At 49.8% G+C, this 13,545-nt stretch overlaps 1 protein-coding gene across 1 annotated transcript; it reads right to left on the bottom strand.

Moving 5' to 3' along the window:
* Positions 1-502: 502 nt before the first annotated feature.
* PCARE (photoreceptor cilium actin regulator) lies at positions 503-8,986 on the bottom strand. The gene is made up of 2 exons (XM_069581916.1): positions 5,247-8,986; positions 503-680 (listed from the first exon to the last, which is right to left on the bottom strand). The coding sequence occupies exons 1-2, from the start codon at positions 8,984-8,986 to the stop codon at positions 503-505; spliced, it is 3,918 nt and encodes a 1,305-aa protein (XP_069438017.1).
* Positions 8,987-13,545: the final 4,559 nt, after the last annotated feature.

Below are 13,545 nucleotides of genomic sequence, written 5' to 3' on the forward strand. Positions count from 1 at the left end.
AAAAAAAAAGTAATGAAAGATAATAGATTCTAGTGCCAGGCACACCTGTGCAATTTTTCCTGCTCTTCCTAGCTGGGTGAGCTCAAGACACTTGAGGGTGAGTAGGCATGGGGGTGCTTTGGTTTTCTTACTGCAAAACTAGGAGAATGCTGTCTGCTTCCTTCATTGTTGAGAGAATTAGACAGTTTCATGAACACCTGGCTCATCAAGCATGCTGGAAATCCATTTTCCTGCTAAATTAAGGCCAACACTTGAAGGATTAAAGAGTGTAATTGTGGAGTCCATGTTGATAGTTAATCTTCGACCCTCGAGGCAAACCAGGACCCAGGGCTGCAAATAGTAGTTGTTCAGAATTTAGCAGACCCCTCGGGCAGTGCCCCTTCCAGGCCTTTCCTGCATTTCAGCAGGAGTCTGGTTGGCCTACCCTCTCTGGGGCTGACGCTTGGCTGTCACCCTTGCTTTCTGGGGTGACTGACATCAGTGTCAGCCAGTTGGCAGCCCGTCAGGTCACTTCCTTCTGCTGGGACTTGTCCTGGGCATGGCCCACACTGGCCTCTCGCTGCAGCCCGTGGCCTAGCACACAGAGCTCTGGGGATGGCGCACCCCTGCCGCTGCCCTTCAGTTCTAGGCCACAGGGGCTGTTCCGTGGCTCTGTGTCCTTGGGGCTCTCCTCGCTGCTGCTGCAGAGAGAAAGCATAGGTGCCAGTCAAACCCTCCTCGTTGCTCCTGGCCCCGCCCCTCTCCATTCTGTCTCTCTCTAGCCCTCCTGTCTGTGTCGCCCACAGACCTGGTGGGCCCTTGTGCCAGGCCTCTGCCTTTCCATATCAGCTTTGCCTGCTGGTGCTGCCCTTGTGGGTGTCTCCTCTGGTGGGGCACCATGGAAGCCACGCTCCTGGAGTTTCGGAGGACAGGCTGAGTCCTGGTTTTCCTGGGACAGTCAGATCCTGCAGCTCTGGACAAAACAGATCCCTCAAGAACTTGGGCTTTTATTTTGTTTTGTTTTAAAGTGTTAGTTGCTCAGTCATGTCTGACTCTTTGTAACCCCATGGACTATAACTGGCCAGGCTCCTCTGTCCATGGGATTTTCCAGTTTAGAATGCTGGAGTGGGTTTCCATGCCCTCCTCTGGGGGATCTTCCTTACCCAGGAATCAAACCTGGATCTCCCACATCATAGGCAGATTCTCTACCATCTGAACCACCACTTTTTATTCCATAAAGAGCTAGGCTTATCTAGTCAAATTAAAAATAAAAGCAACACCAACGATAACAGCAAAAACCAAAATAAAACAAATGCAAAAACAACCCGGCTTTGCTCTGCTGCCACCCTTTTCCTGAACAGGATAAAATGAAAACAGCTTGGCCCAGACCTGGCCTTTGAATAAAACAGAGCTTCCCAGCTGCTGAGTGCACAATGAAGGGGCTCTGAACAAAGAGGGCCACCCAGTGCGCTCTGGTGGCACAGAATGCAAGGTGGTCCCAAGCACGGAGCAAGCCTAGGCCAGATGGGGAACCAGCTCAGAGAGCCACCCTGGCCATGGGCAGCCAGGCTAGTCCCGCAACAATGGAAGGTGGAGTCCGCTGTTTAGGTTCACGCCCTGCCCCTTCCACTTACTAGCTCTGTGACCTGAAGTGTGTTGATTAATCGCCTTGATTCTTAGTTTCCTTCTTTGTCAAAAGGAGGTAGTAATGATACCCATCTCACAGGACACTCAAAGGTTTCAATATTGGATGAAGCATGGAAAACTCTCCACACACTACCCAGCACACCGCAGGCACTCAATGAGTAGTCAGCTGTCACTGGTGCTCTTTTGTAGCATGACCAGAAATTCACACCTGCAAGGGACCTGAAGGACCACTCTGTCATATGGCACCTGAGGTTCCAAGCCTCTCCATCAGCTACCCCAGGGCCAGGAAGAGACCCACAACAGGACCTTCTTGACTATATTAGGAGTGTGCTCGGCTCTGCGTGCTTAGACTTACATGGGATATCCAACCAGCAGAGGACGAGTTTGAGTTTGGACCCTGACAAGATCAGGGTGGCAGGAATGGGGGTGAGCACTGGCATTGGCCGACATACATAATTTTCAGGTGGTGAGGAACCCACTCTGATCCTTAAAGCCAGTCTTTTCTATGTCAGCCTCTGGCCCCATCATGAGTTCCTGCAGGACCCAGTGATGTGTGGGTAACAGCACCCACCTTACTGTTTGTTTTCCCTGTGCCCCTTTGGAGCAGGGGGAGGCATGACCCTTTGCTGCCCGTGGACGGGAGCGGCTACCAGGAACAGGAAGGGCAGGTCCAGGGGACAGGCTGTGGTGCCCAGCATCCATGGATGCTGACACTGAGGTCTGACACAGGACTTGGTTCTAGCATTGTGTCTTCTCCAACCCCAGCCAGGTCCTACATCTTCATGAGGTTCAGGCCAGGAGGTCGATTTTTTTCAGTTGCTGTATGGCTGTGGTTGCACCTGTTCCCAGACCTGATCGGGAAGCAGGCTGCCCGGGTCTCTGGATCCAGGAAACATGGCTGCTGAGAGCCCCTGCCTGGCTAGCCCTATCCTGGCAGAGAGTAAAACACCGCGTTTGCATTTAGGGGAGCAAGTCTGGACACACTGAGACCTGGAGAGAGACAGCTGCCTCCATCAGAGGATTCAATACGTAACAGTTGAGGCTCAGTAACTGAGCGTCCTGGGGAAGCCTCCAAGGACTGTGCCCAATCCCCAGGCCCTGAGATGGGGAAGGTATCAACACCATCATGTTTTCTGAAAAGGGCTCATGCCTAGCATGGGATAACAGATGGGAGATCAAAACCAGACGCAGGCCAGTGCGTCCTGCAAGCCTGCCTTGGCTGCAAGATACTATGGGTGGGGCTGCTCCTGCAAGTCCCTGCTTGGGGAAACAGCCTGTTCTGAGCAGTTCCTGGCTTTCTGGCACTGACTTGTTGTATGATCTTGGGGAAATCAGGCTCAGTTCCCTGGCATTTTTTCCCATACACAGGAGGGCAGAAAAAATGCTTGTCAGCTACAGAGCTGCAAATGCCCTGCTCTCAGAGCTGGTTGGCTTTTGCTCCCAGATGCCAACTTTACAAGGGTTGGGCGGGGAGTGTGGGGGGGTGTCTGGGGAAGGAGTGTTTTCCCACTACATCCATCACATGCTCACAGTTGCACAGTCTGGAAGAGCTTGGAGGTGTGGTCTGACCAGGAGACAGCAACGGGTGTGAGTCACTCTGTGACCTTCCACGTGACCTTGGGAAGGCTCCTGTTTATGCATCTTCCTCTTCCTCCCTCTTTCAGGCTACAATCACTCCCCACCCCACCCCATCTCTCCGCATATTGAAATTCAGGACATAAAACAACCTTTTAGGCTCCCTATTCAGAGGCGAAGCCTGAGAGAATGGCAGTATTTTCTCCTTGAACAATTTTATGTTACTATATTATTGCTCCTGCTGTTTTAAAATGTTAGTGTTTTTAATTAATGCCATTTTATTGTCCCTGTTCTCTCAAGCTCTTCTCCGGAAGGGCACAGTTTTAGAAATCTAATCACTGAGTAAGTAGCGAGTGTGAGGAATAATGCATTAACATTTATAGAGGTTCTTAGATGAAAGGTACTGTGTTGTAGGAAGCGCATTTTAGATTTAAGAAAAGAGCAACGTTACATTAAAATTCGTGCAAAAATAATCAATATTTCATTTCTTTCAAGTGGCTGGGGAAGTTTATATAACTATAATCACGCACAACTTTCCCGAGATAATATCTTTATTTAAAATTGACTGCCGAGTACTTTGTGAAAAATTACCATATATGCCTTGACAGACTGTGAAGTCTGTAACACATATCACTCTGGCAGAAATTAACTTCTGATTTACACAACCATGGGCACTGAAAAGATAGCAAGGACTGGTGCGGGCTGAGCTTTGTCTGATCTGATATCAAGACACATTGATAAAAGGTCCTCTTTAACCGACCTCAGATGTACATGTTTCTCCCCATGCCACAATTCAAGAAAAGATACATGTCCCTGTATATCCTGTAAAATAACCACATCACCATATGAGTCCTTTCAATGGCCAGGCAGTGGCTATACTTTGAGTCATGTCCTCTCACAGCCACCTGCCCAGGCCTGTCTGTGTGGCTGGGCCATGAACATGCCCATCAGTCGCCCTTCATGAAAAAGGCATACTTGGAACTCAGCCGGCCCAGGGCAGGCAGGGGGGCCCTTCTGCCTGCGTTCTTGAGCTCAGTGCTCATGGAAAGTCTTGTTCTTCCTCTACGAACTCTGAAAGGGGAGATGGAGAAGGAGGCAGGATTGGGGGTCCTCAGGAGTAAGAGGAAGCCTAACTTTTATACTCAATACCTCCAGGATCAGCCGTTCTTAAAGTGTGTCCCCTGGCTGCCTCCTAGACCTTTTCGAGGAAGGTGTTGTGTCCAAGTTGTCAAAACTGTGTCCATAATAATATTAAGATGTTATGTGCCTTTGCCACTCATTCTTTCATGAATGCAGAATGGAGTTTTCCAGACTATAGGATGTGTGACATCACAACAGATTGCCTGCAGATGAAGTTCTGAGAACCCAGCTGTCTTTCTGTGAAGCCCACGCACTAAAGAGGTTTGCAGAACTAAAAGACAGTGTCACTCTTTTCTGCTCCCTCAATTTTTTTTGTTGCAGAAAAAATTGTTACTTTTCATTATATTATTTACGTTAACATAGAATGGGGCATTTTAAAAATTAATAAACACTCGACATCTCTCAACTTTACTTTGTAATGCAGTAAAAAGCGATAGATGCAATGCACAAAGGCCTCTTGAGGCCTTTGTTTTAAAGAGTTTAAAGAAATTCCTGGGACCCAAAGCACCTCCCGCTAAGATGCTGGTCTACTGATGTAAACCAGAAAGGACAGGAATCAAGCTGCTCGTTCCGGACAGGTAACCATGACTCAACTTTGGGGGCCAAGTCACTTCATCTCAGTCTCCCCACTTGTGAAATGAGGGGCATGTGTGGCTGGACCAACCTGGTTGTTTTAAACTTTATTTGTATTACAGCAGAGCGTCTTGCAATGAAATCTTTCATGGGAACCTGAAACGTGTAACAGATGAAAAATTGTTGCTTCAGGTTGGGGCACTGGGAGACTGGATATCTTGATACCCCTTTTCCAACTTGTTCTTCTCTTGGAGCACAGTTTGAAAACTACGGACCCAGATGATCCTAAGGGCCCCTCAGCTCTGTCCCCCAAACCGCAGGACTCTCCTTACCTGCTCTGGCCATGCTGGGATTCACAAGCGCTGCTGGTGGCATCCGGGACAGGCAGGTGAAGGCGGACGCCCGGCCGGGGGTCAGAGGCTGACCTTCGGATGAAAGGTTGAGGGTTCAGGGCACACAGAGTTGTCCCTCGCTGTGAATCCGCCCTCATTCGTGTCCCTGAGCTGCCCCTCCAGCCTCCTGTGGGGGTCTCAAGAGGACTCCCAGCTTCAGGGGGCAGCGATGATGGGGTGAGCGGATGTACTGTTGAGATTGGTAGTTTAGCTTCAAAAAGAGAGGAGGTGGCTGGGCAGAAAATGGAACGTGTGTTTCCAGATGCCGTGGCTGCCCGACAGTCTTCAGAATCTTGTGTTTCCTTGGGCCGCTGACTGGGAGATGCTGGGGGAGAGGGGGAGGGGCCAGAGGCCAGGGAACCGGCTTCTGTGCACTGGGGAGGGGGACTGGAGATCTTGTGCTGAGCGAGCGGGCTTGCTGAGGGAGGGCTGGGCAGCTTGTGCTGGAGGGGAGGGGAAGCTCGTTTCTTCACTATTGGGGGGCTTAGCACCCTGGGACTCACTGGAGGGCTGAGGGGTGGGCTAGGGGACCCATGTACACAGGGTGCACTTGGCTGGGCAGATCTGTGAGTGGAGGGCAGGCCCGAGTGCCTCTTGTCCACTCTGGGCGTCCAGTGTGCCCTTGTGGGAGAGGCCTTCCTGACTAGCACAGGGCTTCGGCCTTGGGTCTGCCTTGGGGCCTCGGGAGAATGTGGTCCCCGCATCGGCCTGATCAGGCTGGATTCTGAGATCCTGTTCTGCCCGGATGTGTGGCTGGAATGGAGCCAGTGGATGACCTTCCGGGGAGGCTTGGAGAGGCCTGAGGCCCTGTCTGCCCGTACCTGACTCTGCGCCCTGCTGCCCTGCACCTCTGGGTTTCCGCTAGCTGCTGGTGGGTGGTTGAAGTCCAAGGCGAGCTTTCCGGTATTGCAGCTGCCCTTGCTGTTCCCTGGCTCTGCACTGCGGGCCCTGGTGAGGGTGGCGGTGCTCTTGCTGGGCAGCAAGTCAGTGGGGCTCATGGAGACTCTTAGCCTTGGGGAGGCCCACATTCTCCGGGCAGAGCCAGTCCCTCCCAGCCCTGGCACGTGGGTCCCTTCAAGGGGGTTCTCTGCTGCCTCGCCGCTCTCAGGGGGCTCCAGAGAAGTGAATGATTGGTCCATCAGAATTTCCAGAGGCGGCGGAGGGAGATCCTCTGGGTTCTCCTCTGTTTCCCAGTTAAGGTCCTCACTCTTGGCTGCTTCAGCTGTGAGCAGACGGGGAAAGGTAGGAACTAAGGGCCTCCAGCCTGGGCCCATCCTGAGAGATTCTCCACTCAATGCTGGAGAAATCCTAGGCTTTGGATACAATGGGGCCAGCCCTCTGTAAATAGGGAATCTGGGAGGCATGGTGGGGACCCCCCACTTCTTGGGGCAGGGGCTTGGCCCCGAGTCCCGGGAATCCCCTAGCGTCCTTAGACTCTCAGTGGGACTGAAGGTTTCAATGAGTTTCTTGACTGATGTTCTGGTGGGACAGCTCCTGATGGTCTGGTCCCTGACCGCTGGAGCCTCACCAGCCCTCTCACCCGGTGGGATGATGTTTGGGAGCCCCTCAGCTTTTCCCTGCCCGGGCTGTTCTCCCTTAGGGCCGGAGCAGCACTTCTGCAGGATGCTTTTGTCCTGACTTGGCAAAATGCTGAAGTTCTTGGTGAGGGATGACTTTAGCTTGCTGATGGTGCTGCTCGGGACCACCTGGCAGCAGTTATCTGGCCTCAGCCTTGCAGCTCTGGGCTGCGTGACTGGCTCTTGGCTCTGCCCCTGCCATCGGGAGCCCAGGCTGTAAAACGCCTCCAGCCTCTGGCTGAGGTCCCTCTGGACCCTCCGCAGCTCCTGGAGGGTGGGATCCTCTGTGTGGCTCTTCAGACACCCCTCAGACTGGGACCTCCTCTGCCTCGAGGGGGCCCTCCTGCTGCCGCTGGCCGTGCTGGGTCTCGGGGGCATCGTGGCCCTCTCCTCTTCCTCCATCCAGTCCTGGTGCTCCGAGGGCACAGGAACAAACTTGATCCTTTCACTGATCGCTTCCTTCATCTTCAGAACCATCTCCCGGGCCTGGGGGCTCCTGAGTCTCCGGGGATGTGGCTGAAATGGGCTTTCAGCACTGGCAGGTGAGGACCTCGGCCTTGGATGGGAAGCGTTTTCCTGCCAGGTGCGTGGGCTCGTGTGGCTCCCTTCGTCCTCCTCCTCCTCTGAGCTGCTGTCCTCACCTTCACTGAGGGATGGAGTGTCCATGCACCTGGAGCCTTTAGAAAGGTGTGCTTCACTGGAAGTCCCCATCCCAGAGGGACCACACGGAGTGCTTTGGCCCAGCCCCCAAGGCCTGGAGGCAGTATTTTCTGGGCCTGCAATGGAGGGCCAGGGGCTCCCTGATCCACCCTGCACTGCTGGATGAACCTTAGCTGTGAGAGGCCTTGAGAGTGGGCAGTCCTGGGGTCCGTCTAAACCCATCCGGAATGGACTTTGCTGCCAGGTGTGTCCTGACAGCCTGGCCTCCACTGTGGGTGAAATCGCCGGTCTCCACTCTGCAGCCTCTGGCACTAAGTCCCAGCTGGCTTGCTTGCCCAGCTTGTCTGCTAGCTGCACGGACTCATTGTCCGCACCGATGCCACTGTCCTCAGAGCACAGGGGTAGATCCCATGCTTCAGGGTCGCTGTGGCTGCTCGCCAAGCTCTCCAGGTGCCCCAGAGCCCTGAGGAGGTGTTCATCTGCACCCCTCTTTGTGCTCAGCTTGTTCCCCAGGTGGGCTGCAGCGGCATGGAGGTAGCTGCCAGAGCCCTCCAGGAGGCTGCTGGTGAGCAAGGCCACCGTGCCGCTGAGCTCCTGCAGCTTGCTCACTGTGTACTGCAGAAGCTGCTGCAGGAGATCTGGCTGCTCCTGGGCCTCTCCTTTCCTCAACGGCCAAGCCAGATCCTTCTGAACCTCCTGGAGGAGCTTGTCTCCATCCTTGGCGATCTCCCCCAAGAGCTGGTTGACCTCATCGAAACACAGCATCAGGAAGCTGACCATGGGCTGCAGCAGCTCGTGGGTCTGGGTAGCCCGATGGGTAATGCTCAGAACTGCTTCATATTTGGAGAGGCAGGCGTGCAGATAGGTGTACGTGCGCTGGTGGGCCTTCACCAGGGGGTCGGGGAAGTCCACCTTGTCTTCAGACTCGTGGGCAGGAAGGATGGTTTGGCAGTAATGACCCTGCTTGCTCGACCTGTGACACTTTGGTCTCTTTGCCCATTTGGAAGTCTCCTGGGTATTACTTTCTTCACTCTCTTCCCCGGAAAAGGCTACCCCTTGTGACCCATGGGAGCTCTGTCTCTTGAATGGAATGTCCGTAGCCATGCAGCTTTGTGATTTGTTCAGCTGGGATGGGGAGGTTTTTGTTTCTGGAATCAGTCTCTCCATATCTTTTGCTTTGCCTGCAGTGGGATCCCTGGTGAGCTGACAGAGACTGTCAGCCATGGTCTGGGTCCACCTGGGACTAGGCTGTTCTGCCTGTTGTCCCTGTGACGAGCCCCCTCCAGGGTCATAGCAGGTGGAACTTTGAACCAGCAAAGGGAGGGAGCCTCTTTCACTGGCCCTCTGATGTCCTGGCAGAATTGCTTTGGGCTTTTTAAAAAACTGGATGCCACTCTTGGCAACACTGTTAACAAGATCACTATGGGAAGGTGTGCATCCCATGATGTCAGCCTGTCATCATTTCCCACCTGCAACCCTCACAATTTTCAGAGAATCGTATTCAAAATAGGAATAGAAGGCAGTCTTACTAGTCCATCCAGGCAATCTGCAGGCCAGAATCCTTTGAAGTCCAAGGTGCGGTGTCCTAAACTTGCAACCAGCTCTCTTCAGTTCCTTGGCCCCATCTTGCAGAGGTAGTAATGCTGCTGTCCTGGTGATGTTCTAAGGTTTGAGCCCTCTGCTGCTAGTAAGCAAAAGGGCAGTTCTAAAGGACTTCAGTCTCATGGATTACGGGCCTCTGAGTGTTGCTCGTGTCCTAACAGATGCGCATGGCAAGTGGAACTTTAAGCCTATTAGGTTAATCATGCCCCAGCCAGTCAGCACTCACAGTGTGTTCTAATATAGAACTTCTCAGCATTTACTATCTTGGGAAGCGGATTATTTTTGCACGTGCTTATGCTTTTAATTCTGCTCAGACGCCTGCCATATGAAACCTAGAGAAACGAGCCATAATTGCAAAAGGCTCAGGAAGAGACACATTTGTGGAGAGGAAGTAAAGGGCTCACTGATGGCAGATCCTTAAAGAGAAGTGACCTTCACAGTTTAATAAGGGCACAGCAAGCTCCAACCTGTTACTACCCAAAAGACCCCAAAACACACAATAGATGGGAACTGAAGTGATGCATTGCTGTTTGTGTGGCTTATAAAATAGACCACGACTTTCTAGTGCTGGTGAACATCTCTAAATAAGACAGGGAATAAAGAAGTTCAGGTGGCTTTCCTTTACACTAGAAAAGGAAGGTAGATTGCTTGGAGGCCTGGAGGGGAAGGCAGAAAAACTCACCACCGGCTCAAGGCCAGTTACTGTAGACTATAGCGCTCAGGGAGGCAGTGCTCTCACAGGAAAACATTTTTTATTAAACCCTTCTCATAGGAAAAGAGAACAAACAAACTGTGGAAAATTCTTAAAGAGATGGAAATACCGGACCACCTGATCTGCCTCCTGAGAAATCTCTATGCAGGTCAAGAAGCAACAGTTAGAACTGTACATAGAACAACAGACTGGTTCCAAATTGGGAAAGGAGTACATCAAGTCTGTATATTGTCACTCTGCTTTTTTAACTTATATGCAGAGTACATCATGAGAAACGCTGGGCTGGAGGAAGCACAAGCTGGAATCAAGATTGCCAGGAGAAATATCAATAACCTTAGGTATGCAGATGACACCACCCTTAGAAAGCAAAGAAGAACTAAAGAGTCTCTTGATGTGAAAGAGGAGAGTGAAAAAGTTGGCTTAAAACTCAACATTCAGAAACTAAGATCATGGCATCCTGTCCCATCACTTCATGACAAATAGATAGGGAAACAATGCAAACAGTGGCAGACTTTATTTTCTTGGGCTCTAAAATCATGGCAGATGGTGATTGCAGCCATGAAATTAAAAGACGCTTGCTCCTTAGAAGGAAAGCTATGACCAACCTAGATAGCATATTCAAAAGCAGAGACATTACTTTGCCAACAAAGGTCCATCTAGTCAGAGCTATGGTTTTTTCAGTAGTCGTGTATGGATGTGAGAGTTGGACTATAAAGAAAGCTGAGTGCCAAAGAATTGGTGCTTTTGAACTGTGGTGCTGGATAAGACTCTTGAGCGTCCCTTGGACTGCAAGGACATCCAACCAGTCAATCCTAAAGGAAATCAGTCCTGAATATTCTTTGGAAGAACTCATGCTGAAGCTGAAACTCCAATACTTTGGCCACTAGCTGTGAAGAAATGACTCATTGGAAAAGAATCTGATGCTGGGAAAGACTGAAGGCAGGAGAACAAGGGGATGACAGAGATGGTTGGATGGCATCACTGACTCGATGGACATGAGTTTGAGTAAGCTCTGGGAGCTGGTGATAGACAAAGAAGCCTGGTGTGCTGCAGTCCATGGGGTCGCAAAGAGTCAGACACAGCTGAGTGACTCAACTGAGCTGAACTGATAAGAAAAGAGGCTAATGCGGGGCAGTGGAGAGCAGTTATGAGTAGAACTTAAGGGGAAAATGTGTTTTCCTTTTCAACCCCAGCTTCTCAATCTGAGCCTGGTGCTCTTGCCCATAGCTAAGATAGCAGCTACCCATTTAAAACCTTCTTTAAAACTTTCTTTGTTGTCCATAGGGTTCACTTGTGGCTCAGCTGGTAAAGAATCTGCCTGAAATGCAGGAGACCTGGGTTTGATCCCTGGGTGGGGAAGATCCTCTAGAGAAGGAAAAGGCTACCCATTCCAGTATTCTGGCCTGGGGAATTCCATGGATTGTATAGTCCATGGGGTCACGAAGAGTTGGACACAAAGGTCACAAAGAGCTGGAAAGAGTTGAGCAACTTTCACTTCACTTGCTGTCCATAAAGTGTAGAGCAGGCATTTGGAGTAGGAAGACTTGGGTTTAAATACTGACTCTTTCTCCTTTAAGTTGGGGGAATTTCCACAAGTTGTTTAACTTCCCTGGGGCAAAATTCATCTCTGAAATGGAGATAGTGGCACCTACTCCATGGAGCTGTTGTGGGGATTAAGTTAATTAATGCGAGGTAAGTGCTTGGCACAGTGCCTTGCAAGTGGTAGGTACTCAAAAGAAAAGAAAAGAATTCCTTATTCTTCTCCCCCTGGCATCTAAGCCACTTATAATAATAAAAGTCATGAGAAAATTCACTAGTTTACTCAGGACCAAGCCCCAGTACCTTCGGGAGTTGTCTGGAAATAACTGCCTACTGAGGCTTGGGGTCCCAGATCAGGTTTCTGCCACTCTGAGTTTGTGCAGGCCCTTTGCTCAGCACATTGCTGCCTCAGGACTTCTCTGAGACCTCCTAGTGTCTTTTTCCTGTTTTTAAGCACACAGTAATTCCCACCAACTGCAGGAGGGAGACAGGCTTTGATGTAATCATTTCAGATTTGGGGGTATTCAGCTTGTTGACAATGTTTAATTTTCCTAATAGAAAAAAAAGAGATTGCATGGAGCACCTCCTAAAGTTACTGAGAATGGAGTTACATTCTGCCTTTATTGCTTTCATTTTCTCTTACTGAGCACTGTACAACCAACAAAAATAACACTGTAGGTTTTAGGACTTAGGGATCCCTTTTTTGCCGGGAGCAAGCTGAAGACTGGCTACGAGGCTGTGAGCAGAGCCTGGTGTCTATCACAGCCCTATGCCCCAGAGTGCATAATTAATAAAGTTCTCCAATTTGTTTATTTGAAGCAAAACTCATGGGAAACACAAAGCTGACTCAGTGCCTGGGGGCGAACTGTGTTAGGCATCAAAACGTTGTTTCATTTGTCAGAGCCTCCGCTGGCCCAGGAAACAAGCATGCCAAGTGGGAAGAGTTCTCTCTCTTGCATTTAACATAGTGCCACGCTCATCTGAAGGGTTCTTTATATAAGTTCTTCTCCTCTTGGGCTTTTGCTTGAATCATCTTTGTGAAAACTTTTGATCTAAGTGGCTAAAATTATTTCCAAGCCAATGATCAAAATAAAAGTATTTGCCTGGAGGATCAGCTGTCAAATAGCTTTGTGCCTTATAGACAGGTTTTCTTGACTATTCCAAATAATTTAGGAAGCACTTTCTTCACTGCGTCTCATTTTTCATTAAGACTCACTTTTGTTTTTCTTCCTTTTCAAATTCGAGTTGCTTCAAATTAAAAAAAAGGAGAAGAATTGCTTTGAGTGGGAATGTAAAACGACCCAATTACTTTGGAAAGCATTTAAGCATACACCCACCTCCTGACCCATCGTTTCTACTCCTAAGGATTTACCCAAGAGTGTTGAATACCAAGGTCCACAAAAGAGACTGGTACAAGAATATTCCTATTAGCTTTATTCATAATAGCCTCAAATTGGAAACTATCCAACTGTCTGTTAATAGGGAAATACATAAATTTGGCATTGGAATACTTGCCAACAATAAAAGGAACAAACTATTGAATATGTAACAACATAAACTTAAAAATTAGTATGCAGAGTGAAAAGAAACCAGATGGGTCCACCAGAAGGAAGGCTACAGGGTTAGGGTTAGAAGCAACCCTAACCTAAGCGAAGTAGGGAGAAGCAGCTCTGGATTTGTTCTGCAGCCCAAAGAGTTCTCCAGGTTGCCCTTCCAAATCGTCTCTGTCTCTGATAAGGCCCTTTGGATTGACAGCTTGGCTGGTGGTCGTTGGTTTAAAGTCTGTCTCTGGGCAGAGGCTTTCAGATGACCCTTAGTGTCATTTCACAGATGATTGATTTCCAAGGTCCTTCTGACTCTAACAATTTTGTTGTTAAGACTGTGGTTCTGTAATAGTTTGGCCTTAACAGGAAACAAAGTATTTTCCTTCAGAGCAATAACGTAGAAGTCTAATGGCCATCCCTTCCTTACGAGTGGTCATTAGGAGATCCCTAATCTCAAACCCTGTAACATAGAAGCCCCCTCAATTGGTCCAGTCTTTTTGATCTGATTTCAGCTCAAATGATAGTACAAACATCAATCAGATTATACAATACTTTCACGCTCTTCCAAATTCTTAATGCAGGAGTTATTTATCATGGTATTTTTT

Source organism: Ovis canadensis, chromosome 3, assembly GCF_042477335.2.
Source record: "Ovis canadensis isolate MfBH-ARS-UI-01 breed Bighorn chromosome 3, ARS-UI_OviCan_v2, whole genome shotgun sequence".
NCBI classification, from domain to species: Eukaryota; Metazoa; Chordata; class Mammalia; order Artiodactyla; family Bovidae; genus Ovis; species Ovis canadensis.

What these genes read in the sequence shown, in the direction of transcription:
- PCARE (XM_069581916.1), bottom strand. Translation starts at nt 8,986, where the DNA reads ATGGGATGCACACCTTCCCATAGTGATCTTGTTAACAGTGTTGCCAAG. An exon ending in TCCCAGCATGGCCAGAGCAG is followed by an intron (nt 681 to 5,246) that starts GTAAGGAGAGTC and finishes TTCTCTCTGCAG; the next exon opens with CAGCAGCGAGGAGAGCCCCA.